This window comes from Hyla sarda, chromosome 5, assembly GCF_029499605.1.
Source record: "Hyla sarda isolate aHylSar1 chromosome 5, aHylSar1.hap1, whole genome shotgun sequence".
In the NCBI taxonomy this organism is placed as follows: Eukaryota; Metazoa; Chordata; class Amphibia; order Anura; family Hylidae; genus Hyla; species Hyla sarda.
In genome coordinates, this window is record NC_079193.1 from 257,754,623 (window position 1) to 257,773,941 (window position 19,319).

At 43.4% G+C, this 19,319-nt stretch overlaps 1 protein-coding gene across 1 annotated transcript in view; it reads right to left on the bottom strand.

Moving 5' to 3' along the window:
- The window catches only part of VAPA (VAMP associated protein A), a 79,723-nt gene that overhangs the window by 32,365 nt on the left and 28,039 nt on the right, over positions 1-19,319 (bottom strand). The window contains exon 2 of the mRNA XM_056521563.1: positions 4,249-4,401. Within this exon, the coding sequence (XP_056377538.1) occupies positions 4,249-4,401 (153 nt within the window). The remainder of the gene's footprint in view (positions 1-4,248; positions 4,402-19,319) is intronic.

Sequence of the window (19,319 nt, forward strand, 5' to 3'; positions counted from 1 at the left end):
CCCTGAGCTAACAGGGAGCGGGGAACAGAGCCGCGGGCGGGGTGGATGGCTTGCGCAGGCGGGGACACAACACTGCTAGCGGGCACAGGGGTCCCGTTAGCGGTGAACACTGCGCTGGCAGGGACAAACATAACACTGCTAGCGGGCACAGGGGTCCCGTTAGTGGTGAATAGTGATCGCGCTGGCGGGTGACACTGACTGTCAGCTTGTGCGAGGGGCACACAAGCTGACAGGCGCAGCGGGGAGGACATCGTAAATGGATTGACTTCTGTGGCTCCATTCCGCTCTCGGAATCGGGCCACAGAGGCCATGAGAGCTCCGTGCAGCTTCGGGCTATCACAGGGAGAGATCCTCTCCCAGTGATAGCCCAAGTGAGACTGCCGTGAGCTACGATGCCTGATGATTAAATATTAAGTGGTGTGCGAGTGTCAGCCTATAGAATGTAATGGAGGCGGAGCGCTCGAGCAGGGAAAACTGCTGAGTCACTCCATCACAATCTATGGCAAATCACAATCTACGGCACTGCACCGGCTTTTAGCACACAGACTGCACCCGTAAATGCTCACAATGTAAAACTTAAGCTTTTGGCTATTTTATTTATAAAAAGTCATCACAGAAGGCAAAATGGTGTACCAAATTACAATGAGCAAATACTGCTTTCTTCAAGCAAAATAACCACTACAGTAGCACATATCAGATTTTTATGATGTACCAGAAGCTGTCTACTTTGTCTCAATGTCAAAAACATATCCAAGTGTGCAAAATCTGAGCAACAATCTCTGGCAAGAGCTACCATAGAGGAACTGGGCTGCTACCTTGAAAGGTTCCTGAATAACAACAGGAGGTAACAAGTGAAGTAAAAAAAACTTTCTTCCAAGCTTTGTTTTATTTTATGTTTAATAGATGTTGTCAGACAAGGAAAACTTAGCATCTGTTGCTGCAGATAATATGAGTAACTTTATCATAAAAATATTCTGCTGCTGCAATGGCGACCTTCCCTAAAAACAGGAAAAAGCCACAGAATGTTGCAAGATATGAAAAGTATACCTATACGAGTCTATTCATACTGCAGAATTACCGCTTGCGGAATTCCGCCTCAAAATTAAAGCCCATTGACTTCTATGGGATTCCGCACTCCCATTCACACTTTCGTGTAACATTCGTGTTTCGTAATTGAGCAAGTATTGAGAGCTGGCACATAGTGGGGAGCACAAAACGGGAAAATTATTCTCCAAGAAGACAAACACTATTGATGTGGCAAGGGAAGATTTTATTATAAGATGATCTGTTTCCCATGACATTCCCTTTAGTGCAGCATGTTATTCTATTTCATGCATTAATAAGGCTTCCTCCTCCATTGTGAATTTCATGTGACTTAACAAACTACATCAAAACAACAAATAAACTCAAAAGTTTAATATTTGCTTAGGACATTTGAAACACTGAATGAAGGTGGTCGTCAGAAAGAAGGTACATTCTTCTGCCAGTTTCCCGCTACATGGTGTAAAAAAAAAAAAAAAAAAAAAAAAAAAAAAGGCAGGCATAACTTATCCCTCTGGTGGTCCCGATGGCCTACGTCTGGGTGTTCCTTTTTATGTTCAGCTCCAGTGACACTCGCTGTCGAGTGCACAAGCTGAGGGTAGGAGAAGATGACGACTCGCTGCAGGAGTAAAGGGAAAATGCAAGGCCACTGTCTGATGGCACACAGACCGTGAGCGGTGCATGAAGTCCGGAGCCAAAGGTGTCCAGTGGCGCAGCATTAAGTTGTTCTCCTGCTGCTTCTGTGAAGTTAATGGTGTATCCGTGTGCAGGAGCGAGCACTCCAGAGTTACAAGGATTCCAGTTCAGACTTTAGGGTAGCAGTGTCCAGTATGGAAGTAGGTGATTTAAGTTAAGCAAACCTACAGTTATTTGGTTTGTCGCGAACCTGGCGGCTCGGCTGTTGATTACTTTAGTCTGCATAAATTAGTTTGTATTTCCAAGTGCTCTGGTTGCCTGGAAAAGATGGATACAGTCCTAGGCGACCTAAGACTGTCATCCCGGACTTTTCCAGGCAACCAGAGCACTTAGAAAGCTGAACCATTTTATGCAGACTAAAGTAATCAATGGCCGAGCCACCAGGTTTATGACAAACCAAATTACTGTAGGCTCGCTCCACATTAATTATGGTTAATGTTGGATAGATTGGTTCAAATTGCTAATAACTAGACATGTTTCAGGGGTTTTGTCAAGACAAAATCAGATAGTAGAGACAAAAAGACAGGGATTAATTGGACATGAGAACTATGTACATAATATATTAAAAGAATCAGGCTATGTATGTTGAAACATAAATTCAGCTATAACCCTAAAAAAAAAGGAGATAAATACACTACTATAAGAATAAGTAATAGCATGGTATATGAATAATAAAATAAAAGAATGCAGCACAAAAAAGATTATAAAACTAACAGCACACGGTTGAATCTTTGGGCTAGACACAGAGGCCCATACTGAACCAGGCTCTCACAGCTCCGGTTACAGAACCTCTGAAATGGACAACTTGCTATTAGCAATTTAAACCAAACTATCCACTTTAACCATCATCACCTTCTACTACCATGCTGGACACCATTACCCTAAACTCTGAACTGGAACCCTTCCGGCCCTGGAGTGCTCACTCCTGCAGAGGGATGCAGCAACAATACCGAAGCAGAAGGAGGACACCTTTATCTCCAGACTTCTCCTCACACAGCACACACTCTGTAAGCGTGCCATGAGACAGTGGCCGCGAGTGTTCCCTTAACTCCTGCAGCAAGACATCTTCTCCTACCCTCAGCTTGTTCTCTCGGACGACCTGCCAGCTGGCAGTGTTGCTGGAGCTGGGCATCAAATAGAACACCAGACCAAGGACATCCGGACCACAGGAGGGGTAGGAGGTGCTAAACGCAATTACTAATTTTACTAACAGGAATCAAATTTTTTCTAAAAAAGCCTAATTTATTGCTGAATATTTAATATTACATTACAGGACATTATATTATGGTGGAAACTAGATCCACTCTAAGGGCCTCTGTCCAGGATGCTTCTCTCTATACATTGTTATTCTGGCATTTAGTTCTAAGGAGTAGCAAAGAAACTTTTATTTGACAGCAGAAAAGTCACAAGACTCCTCCCACTACCTCCAACTTCAAGTAAATAAAGTCCAGAAAGTTAAATGAAACAGTGTAAAATGGCATTGTAGGTAGGGCACAGTGGAAAAAAAAAAATGCCGTACAGCACATGGCAGTAATATATTATAGAGTACAGTGTGTGACGAGGTTACATTCATTTGTGTCTTCATATAGAGAATGATGATCTGCTGCAAAAGTGAGGAACAAGAGTTGTCTGGGGGTCTAACTCTGTAGAGGAGAAAGGTAGCTGGAGGAAGTGATGATAGGAAAAAGAATGACTACAGAGAAGATATCCGAGATGATTGTGTTTTCTGCCCGACAGTGTCCTATCAGCATTGTATTCATTTGTAAGTTCTGCAGGAATAATGGGCGAAAACAATTCCAAGCATACTTTTATCACTGCACAGGTCACACTGGGAGCTGTGTTTTCACATTGTAAACATTTATATGGCACAGTAAGGGTGGGTTCACACTACGTTTTCTCCCATACGGGAGCGCATACGGCAGAGGGGAGCTAAAACCTTGCGCTCCCGTATGCCTTCGTATGCGCTCCCGTGTGTCATTCATTTCAATGAGCCGGCCGGAGTGAAACGTTCGGTCCGGTCGGTTCATTTTTGCGCCGTATGCGCTTTTACGACCGGACCTCAAACCGTGGTTGACCACAGTTTTAGGTCCGGGGGAAAAGCGCATACGGCGCAAAAATGAGCCGGCCGGACCAAACGTTTCACTCCGGCCGGCTCATTGAAATGAATGACACACGGGAGCGCATACGAAGGCATACGGGAGCGCAAGGTTTTAGCTCCCCCCTGCCGTATGCGCTCCCGTATGGGAGAAAACGTAGTGTGAACCCAGCCTAACCTGGTTTAGCAATTTTATATTTTATTATTAAAGAGGGAACATGTTAATTTGAATCCCACCACTGCACATCTATCCTAGGTAAGTGTTAATATATACCACATAGTATGCTAAGTAACAGTTCCAGAAGAACTAATAAATCATAAGTAAAGTCAAAAGTAATGAAGACACACAAAATTCACTCTTCTCCCCAAACACACATGCACATACTGAATATCTATACCTGCATTATAATAAATACCTGAAACAGTTACTGTGGCTCCTGGATCAATAGTGCCACTGTTTGGCCTTACACAGTAGCGTCGTGGTGCTGTAGTTTTAACTTTGAAACATACTTTCTTGTCAGATGGATTCCGCAGTTTTAGGTTTGTGGTGACAACATCTGTAAATGGACCTAAAAAGGTATAAAAGCACAGCGGTTAAATTCCCATTTAACGTGTGTATGCTGTTAGAGGATACTAAAGATTGTATGATCATTTTAAGACCGTAAAAAAACAGTAAACCAAATGACAGATCCTATTTAAATGTAATCAGTCAAAACAAGGTTAAATATCGTATCAGTTTGGTATTCTTGTGACATAACCAAGTTTCTGGGTAAAAGAACAGGCAACACACTTTCCCCAGTGATCTGCCATTTTATTTTAAAGGGAAACTGACAGTAGGTTCACCTGCACTACACCCAATACATGATGCTATAGTGCGGGTGAACCGAATTACCCAGATTCACGGTCCAGTCCTGAAGATAACCGTTGTATTAGCCGGCATTGCTAATCTTGAAATGGCCCGCTTTGTGCAATGAAACTGGGACCCACCAAGTGCTGGGCAGTATACCGGTTTATACCGAATACCGTTGTGTTTTTTTCTGTACAATATGAATTTTTTCCTATACCACAATACCAGTTCGGGGCCCTCCCCTTCAATGAATGAACTATCAGCCGCAGCGCTGTCCCCATATCGGGGAACTAATCATGTTACCCGCAGGCGCTGCTCTCCTCCTGTGAGCCGTGGCGCTGGAAATGAATGAGTTGTGAGCCGCGGGCGCAGGACTACTGTTCGGGGTACGGAAGCTGTCACCTCCGCCTGCAAGCGCAGAAAACCAGTGGGCGCGATCAGAAGCTCTGCAGCGCCGTCTGACTTTCAGTGCTTGCAGGGGGAGGTGACAGCTTCCGTTCTTTGTCCTGTGTCCGCAGCTCACAACTCATTCATTTCCAGTGCCACAGCTCACAGGAGGAAAAGGATAGCATCACCTGCGGGCAACATGATTAGTAGCTGTGGCTGATAGTTCATTCAGTGGGGGGGGGAGACAGAGCAGCACCCGCGGGTCATATAGAATTAGTTCCCCAGTGCACTGCGGCTGATCATTAATTCGGGGGGGGGGGGGTTAGAGAGAGATGAGTGAAACAGAAAAATACTGTGGAACCACCATGAGTTTGAAAGGATACACATTTTTGGTCATACCACCCAGCACTAGACCCACCATACCAAGCTTCCCTTCCTCTCTTCCCTTCCTGATATGCCTGCCCACCTCACACTTACATGGTTCCATGAATATTCATAAGGCTGGCGGGCATATGGGAGCAGAGGGGATAAGAGCAGGGATGCTCAGTATGTTGTGTCCCACCTCCATTGCACAAAACCAACCATTTTCAGATTAGCAATGCCAACTAATACAAAGGGTATCTATCTTAAGGACCAGGGATCGGGGTAAGTGATTCCTTATAGGGGTTATCCAGGAATCAATAAAGCCAGTTTCTTTCAAAAGCCACTCCCCATCTGTCTCCAGGTTGGATGTGGTTCTGCAGTCTATTTCCATCAAATTTAATGGAGCCAAGTTGTAATGCCACACCCAACGTGGAGACAGAAAGGGAATGTTTTTTTAAAGAAATCTCCGTTTTTCGATTCATGGATAACCCCTTTAATGTAATCTGATTCACCTGCACTCTAACTGTGTATTTGATATAGTGTGGGTGAACCCTCTGTCAGTTTCCCTTTAAAGGCATTCTAAATGCAAAACTAAAACCGTGTATAACAAAAACAGAATTAAACATGAAAAAGTCAATTGATGTCCTTTAGTACAGGCTATGGACAAATCACATTTCAAAATATTCACAAGCATCAGTTGACATTCTCATTTTTATTGCAAATTATTTTAATTTTACTTGCACGTATTGCTTGTATGCCAGTGATTGAAACATGTGGCATTAATATAAAGCAATAGAGAACTACAAAACACATCAACATATTCTGTTTATACTAACAAGTAAACTGGAGGTGGGCACACATACCATGAAATATACTGCACCTGACCTAAAGAAAAATGCACTTTCTACTTTATGTACAGTATAATGGACTGCAGATTAAGAAGATTTTAAGAAGATTTAAACACTTTACCAGGAAACCAGAATCTCAGATTAACAGATTTGAGAATACTTCCAACACAGACTAAAGGGATTTAGAAATATGGTTTTATCTTTAATTTCAGAAATCATGAATAACATCACAAAAAACATCAATTATTATTAGTATAGTGAAGGAGTGTTCTCATCTGAATGCGCTTGGAAAAGTTTATTAAAGAGAATTTTGGCAAAAATTCAGAGGATATCCACACGTGCTGCACTAATTTCTATGGGAAAGGAATAAAGTGCCTGCAGTTGGTAGAAAACCTGCGCTCCTCACAGAGATCTGGGGTCCCAGCTCTCGGACCCTCGCTACCAATTAATTACTTATCCCCTATCCTGTGAGGCCCTGCTCACATTGTGAGCCTGCATACAGGACTTCACTTTGCAGACAAACTAAAAGCTTTCCTTTTAGCTATATCAGGCCAGTTATGCTGGTATACTTTTTTTGTTAAGTGTAGTAGACTACTTTATTCCATACCACTGAATAGTTTTAAAAAATTTACTCACGCTCCACAGTGGAAGCCTATTAGCAACATATCCCACTATATGTCTATACTGTGAAATATGTTGTAGCCATCTGGAGGTATACACCAAGAGCCTCAGCTAGTCTGGCTCCCCTCATTTCCAGAACTCATTCCCTCCAGAAAAATGCTTAACCTGTTAAGGACCATGGACGTACGCATACGTCCTAGCTCCCTGGTACTTAAGGACCAAGGAGGTACGCGTACGTCATTGAGAATTTCGGTCCCTGCCGCGTGCCGGGCGGGGACCGGACCGAGGTGACTGCTGATATCGATCAGCAGGCACCCCGCGCAAATGCCCAGGGGGGTCATTAGACCCCCCATGTCGGCGATCGGCGCAAATCGCAAGTGAATTCACACTTGCGATTAGCGCCTATTCCGGGTCATATGGGTCTATGGTGACCCGGAATATAAAGAGGGATCGCGGTTGTCTAAGACACCCACGATCCCCTGAAGGGATAGGAGTGAGGTGGCAGGGGTGCAACCCCTCCTATCTGTGCTATTGGTCGCCAGAAGCGAAGACCAATAGCAGATCAGGGGGCGGGGGGGGGGTTAACTTTCGTTTTCCCCATTCTGCCCACCCACCATAGGTGGGGCAGAACGGGGAAACAACTGGAGGACCAGCGCCGAAGTCCACTTACCCGTCGGCGATGGCAGCGGGACGCGATCGGCAGTGGCAGCAGAAGAGGACGGCGATGTGGCTCCCTTGATCGTACTGAAGCCGCTGAGTTGCCTAGCAACATCTGGAGGGATACAGTCTGAGACCACTATACTGTGGTCTCTAACCTGTAGCCCTCCAGATGTTGCAAAACTACAACTCCCAGCATGCCCAGACAGCTGTTTGGGCATGCTGGGAGTTGTAGTTTTGCAACATCTGGAGGACCACAGTTTGGAGATCACTGTGCAATGGTCTCTAAACTGTAGACCTCCAGATGTTGCAAAACTGCAAATCCCAGCATGCCCAAACAGCAAACAGCTGTCTCGGCATGCTGGGAGTTGTAGTTGCGTACCTCCAGCTGTTGCATAACTACATCTCCCAGCATGCCCTTCGGTGATCAGTACATGCTGGGTGTTGTAGTTTTGCAACAGCTGGAGGCACACTGGTTGGAAAATACTGAGTTAGGTAACAGAACCTAACTGAAGGTTTTCAGTAAGTTTCCTGCTTCAAGTTTGGGCTGCGGCAAATTTTTCGCCGCAGCGCAAACTCCTGGCGGGACACTCACTGTAACACGCCAGTGTGAAAGTACCCTAAAAACACTACACTAACACATAATAAAGGGTAAAACACTACATATACACCCCCTTACACGGTCCGCCCCCCCCCCCCAATAAAAAAAAAAAAACGTATTGTACGGCAGTGTTTCCAAAACAGAGCCTCCAGCTGTTGCAAAACAACAACTCCCAGCTTTTTCCGGACAGCCACTGACTGTCCAGGCATGCTGGGAGTTTAGCAACAGCTGGAGGCATCCTGTTTGGGAATCACTGGTGTAGAATACCCCTATGTCCACCCCTATGCAATCGCTAATTTAGTCCTCAAATGCACATGGAGCTCTCTCACTTCGGAGCCCTGTTGTATTTCAAGGAAACAGTTTAGGGCCACATATGGGGTATTTCCGTACTCGGGAGAAATTGCACTACAAATTTATGAGGGTTTTTTCTCCTTTTACCCTTTATGAAAAGGAAAAGTTGGGGTCTAGACCAGCCTGTTAGTGTAAAAATGTTTTAATGTTTACACATTAACCCCATTTCTTCTGAGTAAGAACATTCCCCATATGTGGATGTAAAGTGCTCTGCGTGCGCACTACAATGCTCAGAAGAGAAGCAGCATCATTGGGATTTTGGAGAGAGAATGTGTCTGAAATTGAAGGCCATGTGTGTTTAAAAAGCCCCCATAGTGCAAGAACAATGGACCCCCCCCCCCCCCCAACATGTGACCCCATTTTGGAAACTGCACCCCTCACATCATGTAATAAGGGGTGCAGTGAGCATTTACGCCCACGAGTTTCTGACAGATTTTTGGAACAGTCCGTGAAAATGAAACATTTTCTTTTGCACAGCCCACTATTCCAAAGATCTGTCAAACGCCAGTGGGTGTAAATGCTCTGTGCACCCCTTATTAAATTCTGTGAGGGGTGTAGTTTCCAAAATTGGGTCACGTGTGGGGGGTCCACTGTTCTGGCACCACGGGGGGGGGGGCTTTGTAAACCCACATGGCCCCTGACTCCCATTCCAAACAAATTCACTCTCCGAAAGCTCAATGGCGCTCCTTCTCTTCTGAGCATTGTAGTGCGCCAGCAGAGCACTTGACGTCCACACTTGGGGTATTTCCATACTCAGAAGAAATGGGGTTACAAATTTTGGGGGTCATTTACTCCTATTACCCCTTGTAAAAATGTTAAATTTGGGGGAAAATCAGCATTTTTGTAAAAAAAAAAAAAAAATACCTTTACACATCCAACTTTAACGAAAAGTCGTCAAACACCTGTGGGGTGTTAAGGCTCACTGTACCCCTTGTTACGTTCCTTGAGGGGTGTAGTTTCCAAAATAGTATGCCATGTGAGGGGTTTTTTGCTGTCCTGCCACCATAGTGCTCCCTAAATGGGACATGCCCCCCAAAAACCATTTCAGCTAAATTTGCTTTCCAAAAGCCAAATGTGACTCCTTCTCTTCTGAAGCATTGTAGTGTACCTGCAGAGCACTTGACGTCCACACATGGGGTATTTCCATACTCAGAAGAGATGGGGTTACAAATTTTAGGGGGCATTTTCTACTATTACCCCTTGTAAAAATGTAAAATTTGGGGGTAAAGTAGCATTTTAGTGATAAAAAAAAATTCATTTACACATCCAACTTTAACGAAAAGTTGTCAAACACCTGTGGTGTGTTAAGGCTTACTGTACCCCTTGTCACGTTCCTTGAGGGGTGTAGTATGCCATGTGTTTTTTTTTTTTGCTGTCCTGGCACCATAGGGGCTTCCTAAATGTGACATTCCCCCCAAAAACCATTTCAGAAAAACTCACTCTCCAAAACCCCAGTGTCGCTCCTTCCCTTCGGAGCCCTCTACTGCGCCCGCCGAACACTTTACATACACATGAGGTATTTCCTTACTCGAGAGAAATTGGGTTACAAATGTTAGGAAGATTTCTCTCCTTTTACCCCTTGTAAAAATTCGAAAATTAGATTTACAAGAACATGAGAGGGTAAAAAATGAAGATTTTGAATTTTCTCCTTCACTTTGCTGCTATTACTGTGAAACACCTAAAGGGTTAACATACTTACTGAATGTCATTTTGAATACTTTGAGGGGTGCAGTTTTTATAATGGGGTATTTCTAATATGAAGGCCCTTCAAATCCACTTCAAAATTGAACTGGTCCCTGAAAAATTCTGATATAGAAAATTTTGTGAAAAATTGGAAAATTGCTGCTATACTTTGAAGCCCTCTGATGTCTTCCAAAAGTAAAAACATGTCAACTTTATGATGCAAACAAAGTAGACATATTGTATATGTGAATCAATATATAATTTATTTTGAATGTCTATTTTCCTGAAAAGCAGAGAGCTTCAAAGTTATAAGAATGCAACATTTTAAATTTTTTCATCAAATTATGGAATTTTTCACCAAGAAATGATGCAAGTAGATGCAAAATTTTACCACTACCATAAAGTAGAATATGTCACGAAAAAACTCTCTCTGAATTAGAATGAAAGGTAAAAGGATCCCAGAGTTATTAAAGCTTAAAGTGACAATGGTCAGAAGTGCAAAAAACACTCTGGTCCTTAAGGCCAAAATGGGCCTGGTCCTTGAGGTGTTAAGTAATATTTGGAAATGAAAAAACAGAAAAGAATATATATAATATATATTATATATATTATATATATATATATCTCCTCTATAAGAAGGCCTATCCCCTCTGGTGATTGCTTTGCTGGTGTATGGGAAATGAGAGGCTCCTGATGGAGAGAAATCACTGTGGATGTTGCAAACAAGTTTCTTGCAACTGCACCTGGGTGAATATTTGTTTAAAGATATTTATCTGGATGGACTGTCGAATTTCAGATCAAGAAGCTTTGGCAAAGTGTCCGTTGATTACAAGAGTGTTCTTCTAGGTTTGATGGACTTTAGCCGGAGTATACAGAGCCTCCAGGTGGCATGTTGAGTACCCAGGTGGACCGTGAGTGCATCCATTCTACTGTGTTTATGGACATATCTACACTGCAAGTGTTATGATGGGCCACAGGGTCCTCAACACTAATGTGGCCAGACTAACATCAGCAGATGTCTTAGGAAGTCCTACGTTCAGCCGCTAGCAGAGAATCCCAAATCTCAAGGTAAAGGAGCTTTAAGATTACATCTCTGGGGAAAGGGTTTCTAGTCTTGCCCAGTGCGCTATGAATCCTGCCCATACAAAAGAAGAGGAACAATAATTGTAACAGGGGCTATACCCCCCTCTTTGTTTCTTACCCTGTCAGATAGGAGGGGCAGCACATCCCCTGGTTGTCCATCCTATGTGCCCCCAGCAGCCCATTCAGTGAAGATGTACCAACACACAATCTTTAACTTCCTGCATCTTTTCTCTGCAGCTATTGCAAGTCTGGCCTTTAGCACGGAGCCTGACAACCGGGGACTCACCATAGCTGCAGAAAGGAGCAGCAGGAAGCAGAAGATGGTGTGTGCTGGGCCCCCTCTTCACTAAACAGGCTGCAGAGAACCACAGTTACATATATAAAGTGATCATCGCTATGTGTATGTGAACTTTAGAAATTGGCTGACCAACTAATCGACCAACCGATTAATCAATTAAGAAAGTAGTTGACAATTAGTTGCAGAGTAATCTATTAGTTGTTTCAGCACTAGTCCGCAATGCTGCAGCGTGATCTCCCCATCCTTTTATCCTCTCAGCAACAGTAGCAGTTCAGGGCTTAGTGTAAGACCTTCCTTGTTGCGATCCTGCTGTTTCTTTTCGTTCTGCCTACATAGCACTTTGAATTAGAGATCGACCGATATCGGTTCTTTAGGGCCGATACCAATACCGATAATCTGTGGAGGTAAGGGCCGATAGCCGATAATTTACACCGATATTCCGGTATAAGTTATCGGCTACTTAACACCCCCCCCCCCCCCCCACACACACACACCACTGCAGATCATTGATTTAAAGCGGGCGCTTTAAATCAATTAACTGCAGCGGCTTTTGCGGTGCTATAGACCGCCACCCGCTTCTCTCCCCCTGCCTGTCCGGGGGTCCTGAGTCCTATCGCCGCCACCGCCTCTACCAAACCCCCCCCCCCCCCCCACCGCACCGCCCCGGCCCCATTGCCTCCCCCATCCCCGGTTTTATTATTACCTGTTCCCAGGGTCCACTCTACATCTGGCTCCGGTGGCGTCCTCCTGAGCTGTCACTGTGCGCACTGACGGTGACGTCGAGTCACTAGTCATTGCGCACAGCGTAACGCAGGGCGCAGCAGGAGCCAGAAGTAGCATGGACCCCGGGTCCCGGTAATTACAAAACCGGGGATGGGGGAGGCAATGGGGTCGGGGCGGTGCGGTGGGGATGTGATGCGGTGCGGCGGGTCGGCGGTCGCGGTGGGGGACGGGGCATTATGGGAATATCGGCAAGGTAATTGCCGATACCGATAATGCCCAAAATCGTGATTATCGGCCGATAATATCGGCCAAACCGATAATCGGTCGATCCCTACTTTGCATGTGAAGGAAGACTGGGAGACTGACGCACTGGGTTTACAATCTAGTATTGTGCAGTGTAACTCATCAGCTTAGGCCCCTTTCACACTATAAAAACACTTCCGTTATGAATGCCCATTAGGAAATCGGCAGTTATACGGCCGGTAAAAAATCTCTAACACCCGTTAGAAAAATCCTATAGACTTTAAATGGGATTTTCTAATAGGCGTTTTAACCCGTTATTGCCAGTTATTAATAACGGACATTATTTTGTGACAGGTGATCGTAACTGGAGAATTAGTGCATGCACTATTTCTCCCGTTCATCCGCCCGTCACAAAATAACGGCAGTTATTAATAACGGGCGATAAAGGGTTAAAATGGCTATTGGAAAAATCCTATAGACTATAATGGGATTTTCTAACGGCCGTTAGCGATTTTGTACCGGCCGTATAACTGCCGATTTCCTAATGGGCATTCATAACGGAAGTGTTTTATAGTGTGAAAGGGGCCTTAGCAACAGCCTGTTCAGCACTATGTCAAGGAAGGAGAAAGGAGATGCGCTTTTAAGAGAACATAAGAGAAAATTAGTCCATGTATGAATACTACTGGAAAACAGTCCAAGCTCTGGTTCTGTCCTTTGAAATAGAGAGAATGAAACATTTATCTAGGTGGCTAGCACCAGTCTGTGCTCTCTCCTGTCTGATAGGACTCCTCGGACTCCTCTGTTCTCTCTCCTGTCTGATAGCACTCCTCTGTGCTCTCCCCTGTCTGATAGCACTCCTCTGTGCTCTCTCCTGTCTGAGAGTAGTGCCAACCCACCCTCACTTACTGGACTTTGTCCATGCCTGTGCTTCAGCTTGGACAAAGTCATGATTTTATAAGCCATGATTTCTATAAAAAAGGAAATCAAATCAATGGGAACACTAAGATAAACACCCTAGATCTGAATGAATGAATGAACTAATAGTATGAAATCAGGGATGTGGAATTCCCATTGCCCGACGCCTGGGACATACAGTTCCGGGCGCCGAGCATGTGAATTTTTCCAGCCCTTAGCCCTGCTTCGGGCAAGCAGTGCCGGACAAGCACTGTGGCATTCAGCAACCTGCATGGAGCGGGCTCCCGACTACAGCCTGCTCCGTACTCTGCCGCTCTCAGCTGTTTTCAGTAGCTGGGGGCCACCGCTAATTGCCAGCATGCTGGCTATTAACCCTTTAGATTACCGCTGTCAAAGCTGTCTAAAGGGACATGTGAATGCTCCCTGGTAGGCTAAGGGGTTGCATTGCTGCAGGGGGGGGGCAATCCACTATAGAGGTAGCTGGAGGGCTTACCTCTGCTTCCCTGGTGTATGTGGCTCTGTCATTGATAGAGCCTGGCTGGAGCACACAGATCAATGGAGTTCAATAGAACTCTATTGATCTGTATAAGGAATCTAATGATTCCTCCTAAAAGTCTTATAAAGTGTTAAAAAAAAAAGTTTTAATAAAAGTTTAAAAGACACACATTAACCCCTTCCATGTTAAAAGTTTAAATCACCCCCTTTTCCTATATAGAAACATAACATTTAGTAACGCTATGTGCGTAATTGTACAAACTATGAAAATATAACATTATGTATCCCATACGGTACATTACGTAAATGTTAAAAAAAATACCAAACCAAACCACAGAATTGCAATTTTTATAATATCCCAGGGGAAAAAAAATTATAAAAAGCAATAAAAGAAAAAAAAGACAGATCAATACCTAAAAATGGTACAGATACAAAAAACAGATCATGGTGTCAAAAAAATTAGCCCTCATACAGCCTGGTATGCGAAAAAAAAGTAAAGAAATAAAATAAAAAAAAGCTACAGGGGTCAAAAAATGGCAATTAAAAAAAAAATAATCGAAAAAGTTCAGAATTTTTTTTTTATTTGTAAAACATGACGGAAACTATACAAATCTGGTATTGCTGTAATTAGGCCGGCCGAAAGTATCAAAACATCATGTTCGCTCAACCACAAGGTAAATGGTGTAGAAAAGAAAACCACCAAATTTACAAAATTATCTTTTACCATTTCAATTTCACTTCACCGATTTTACATATATATATATATATTTTTATTATTATTATTATTATTATTATTATTTTTTGTTTGGAGAATATGTTATTGAAAAATGAAAAGAATCATTATAGTAGGTAGTTATGGCTATTCTAGGGAGAGGAGGAAAAATTAGAGTGTTAAAGCGAAAATTGGTCCGGACAAGTGGATCATCATGGGGGACAAGTAGATTTTGCTCCGTTTTAATCCCGTGGACAAGTAGTTTTTTTTATTGAATTTTACAAGGGGTTTGAGGGTCAGGCTACCTCTGGCAAGCACATGAAGGGCTGTGCAACCCCCCCACCATTACTGACCCACCGCCAAACCAGTGGAGGATGTTGCAGGCAGCAGAATGTTCTCAACGGCGTCTCCAGACTGTCACGTCTGTCACATGTGCTCAGTGTGAACCTGCTTTCATCTGTGAAGAGCACAGGGCGCCAGTGGCGAATTTGTCAATCTTTGTGTTCTCTGGCAAATGCCAAATGTCCTGCACGGTGTTGGGCTGTAAGCACAACCCCCACCTGTGGACACTGGGCCCTCATACCGCTTTCATGGAGTCCATTTCTGACTGAGTGGACACATGCACATTTGTGGCCTGCTGGAGGTCATTTTGCAGGGCTCTGGCAGTAGCAGGGCTCTGGCAGTAGCAGTCCAGTCCAGCTGCTGGGTTGTTGCCCTCCTACGCCTCCTCCACATCTCCTGATTTACTGGCCTGTCTCCTGGTAGTGCCAGCAAACCTTCTTGCCTGAGCCACTTGTGTGGGTTGTAGACTCAGTCTCATGCTACCACTAGAGTAAAAGCCCCGCAGCATACAAAAGAGACCAAAACATCAGCCAGGAAGCATAGGAACTTAGAAGTGGTCTGTGGTCACCACCTGCAGAACAGCTCCTTTATTGGGGGGGGGGGGGGGGTCTTGCTAATTTCCTATAATTTCCACCTGTTGTCTGTTCCATTTGCACAACAGCATGTGAAATTGATTGTCAATCAGTGTTGCTTCCTGAGTGGACAGTGTGATTTCATAGAAGTGTCATTGACTTGGAGTTACAGTGTGTTGTTTAAGTGTTCCCTTTATTTTATTTTTTAACAGTGTATATTAGAAAGATGATTTGCCAAGATGTACAACATATAAAAAAAGTTTTAGTTTCTAACAGTGCCCAATAAAGTGTTGCCATTTGGAAGAAAAGGGGTTTGTATGCATTATGCAAAACCTTTGCTTCTAGACGAATATATTTATGTAATGTAACTTAGATGTCTATTATACCATTCTATAACAAAATTTTAACAAACGCTAGAATCAAACACTGCTGAATGTCTAGCCAGGCAAGCCCTTCATTAAAATCTTATAATTTTAACAATTATCATTACAATCTGACTTATTCAAAATGTTTGCAGCAAAATAGACATATGAATGGACAAAACATACAATGAAAAATTGTTTACCCTTGATAAAAATTGTTAGGGTTTTCCTGATAAACTCCTTAATGGCCACGAGCTCGTGGACGGCTCCCGTTATGTGAAGTGTGTTCAGGAGCTGAGTGTGCTTCATATCCGGCAGGTCCCGGTTGCTATCAGCAACCAGGACCCGCGACTAAAATCGGACATTGCCGATAGGGCTGATGTCAGGGATTAACCCTTTAGATTCCGCCAAAGTTGATCGCGGAAAAAACAGTTGCGAAGAGGACAGCAGGAGGCTTCTTAGGCTCCTTTCACACTATAGAGGTTCACTCGTTATATACACACGTTAGAAAAGCTATATTAATCGAGCGTTAAACAACGCCATTCAAGTCTAAGGTGTTTTTATATTTCACATTATGACCCGTTATAGCACGTCATTAATAACGGACGTTATTTGAGACGGGAGAAAAAAACGTGTAAAGCACATATTTTTTGCCCGTCACAAGAAACATGTAAATTATCCTCTTTTTTTTTTAAACATTGAAGTCTATGGCTGACGGACGTTAGCAAATACACCCGTTAATGCCCATTATAATAACGTCCGTTAGTTTTATTGAGCATGCTCAGTAAAGCCAGAAGTCACATGGTGTAGTGCTCACACCCCCGTGTTCCACCCCCTCTTTTCGTCAGGAAGTGAGCAGGAGGCAACACATCAAAACTGTATGGAAACATGGTGAAATCGCAAAGGTAAAAAAGTCTGACAACAAGAAATCCAACAAACAATACTCTCCCTCTCAATGCTGAAATTCCGACTGCATGCAGCCGGATCATTGTGGCATCCTTTTATACCTTCCCCTTGGAGTAGGAGGCGGAGCTTCAGGTGTTGCAAGGTGTGACAGGTACGAGAGGTCAAAAACGGACGTTAACAGGTAATAACGGGTCAAAACGGTTAAACAATTGTTAATGTACGTTAGAATACATTCACCCGTTATCACCAGTTATTAAACGTACATTAAAGAATACATAATAATACATATCTGTCCTGCTATATAACACGGGGTCACACGGTGACCCTGCATCATATTGCGGCGGGCCTGGCATCATATTGCGGCGGGCCTGGCATCATAGTGAAGCCGGGACCCGCCGCTAATAGCGCGCGGCATTGATCGTGGTGCCGCGCGCTATTAATCCTTTAGCCGCACGCTCAAAGCTGAGCCGCGCGGCTAAAAACTAAAGTAAAAGTGCCCGGCTAGCTCACGGAGCTGTTTGGGATCATCGCGGTATAATCACGGCATCCCGAACAGCTGTAGCACAGGAGGAGGTCTTCTTACCTTCTCCTGGGCTGTCCGATCGCCGAATGAATGCTTCAAGCCTGAGATCCAGGCTTGAGCATTCAATCGCCAAAAACACCGATTGATCCATTCCTATGGAGATGCATCAATCAGTGTTAAAGATCAGTTAATGCAATGTTATAGCCCCCTATAGGAGCTATAATATTGCATAAGAAAAGTGTAAAAAAAAAAATCAAAAAAAATCAGCCTTTCAATTATCCCTTCCCCTAATAAAAGTTTGAATCAACCGGCATTTCCAAGAATAAAAAAAAACAGTGTAAATAAAAATAAGCATATGTGGTATCGCCGCGTGCGGAAATGTCCGAATGATAAAAATATGCCGCTTTTTTAAACCGCACGTTCAATGGCGTATGAGCAAAAAAAATTCCAAAGTCCAAAAAAGCGCATTTTTTGATCACTTTTTATACCACAAAAAAGTTAATAAAAAGTGATCAAAAAGTCTGATCAGAACAAAAATGGTACGGCTAAAAACTTCAGATCAGGGCGCAAAAAAAATGAGCCCTCATAGCGCCCTGAAAACAGAAAAATAAAATAGTTATAGGGGTCAGAAGATGACCATTTTAAACATATACATTTTCCTGCATGTATTCATGATTTTTTTTCTGAAGTGATACAAAATCTAACTTATGCAAGTAGGGTATCATTTTAACCGTATGGACCTACAGAATAAAGATAAGGTGTAATTTTTGCAGAAAAATGTACTGCGTAAAAACGGAAGCCCCCAAAACTTACAAAATACAGTGGTCCCTCAACATACGATGGTAATTCGTTCCAAACGACCCATCGTTTGTCAAATCCTTCGGATGTTGAGGGATCCGTGCAATGTAAAGTATAGTAAAGGAAGCTGTACTCACCTGTCCCCGCTGCTCCGGACCAGGTGCTCACCGCTCCCGATGCTGTCCCGCTGCTATGCATGGTTGCTAAAATGGACAGAGATGTCAGCAGAGAGCACTGTGCTCGTGATGTCATCAGTGCTCCAAAAAGAAAGGAATTTCCTCTGTAGCATTCAGCAGCTAATGTACTGAAAGGATTAAGATTTTTTAATGGAAGTAATTTACAAATATGCTTAAATTTCTGCCACCAGTTGATTTAAAAGAAAAAAGGTTTTCACCGGAGTATCCCTTTAAGCATTTTGCGCTGTCGGATAGCAGTTAATGCGATGGCCCCCAACATATAAAAGCATCGTATGTCGATGCTGACATCGACATGCGATGGCCTCTGAGAGGCCATCGTATGTCGATTTGATCATATGTCGGGGCCATCGCATGTCGGGGGGTTACTGTAATGTTTTTTCATCAATTTTGTCGCACATTGATTTTTTTTCCCGTTTCACCGTAGATTTTTGGGTAAAATGACTAATGTCATTACAAAGTAGAATTAGTGACGCAAAAAATAAGCCATCATAGAATTTTAGGTGAAAATTTTAAAGAGTTATGATTTTTTAAAGTTAAGGAGGAAAATTTTAAAAGGAAAAAAAGGAAAAAGCCCGGGTCCTTAAGTGGTTAAAAACGTCAGATCATGGCGCAAAAAATGAGCCCTCATACATCCTCGTATGCGGAAAAATAAAGTTATAGGGGTCAGATAATTTTAAAAATACTAATTTTGGTGCATGTAGTTACAATTTTTTTTTAAGTACTAAAATAAAATAAAACCTATATAAATTAGGTATCCTTGTAACCATATGGAGCTACAGAATAAAGATATGGTGTCATTTTTACCGAAAAGTGCACTGCATAAAATTGGAAGACCCCAAGTTACAAAATGGCATTTTTTCCAATACAAATTTTTTTTCTGACCGCAGGGGCCCCCCACGATCTCCTGTACATGGCCCCAGCAGCCCGCGGGAAGGGGGCGTGCTGACCACTGCACAAAGC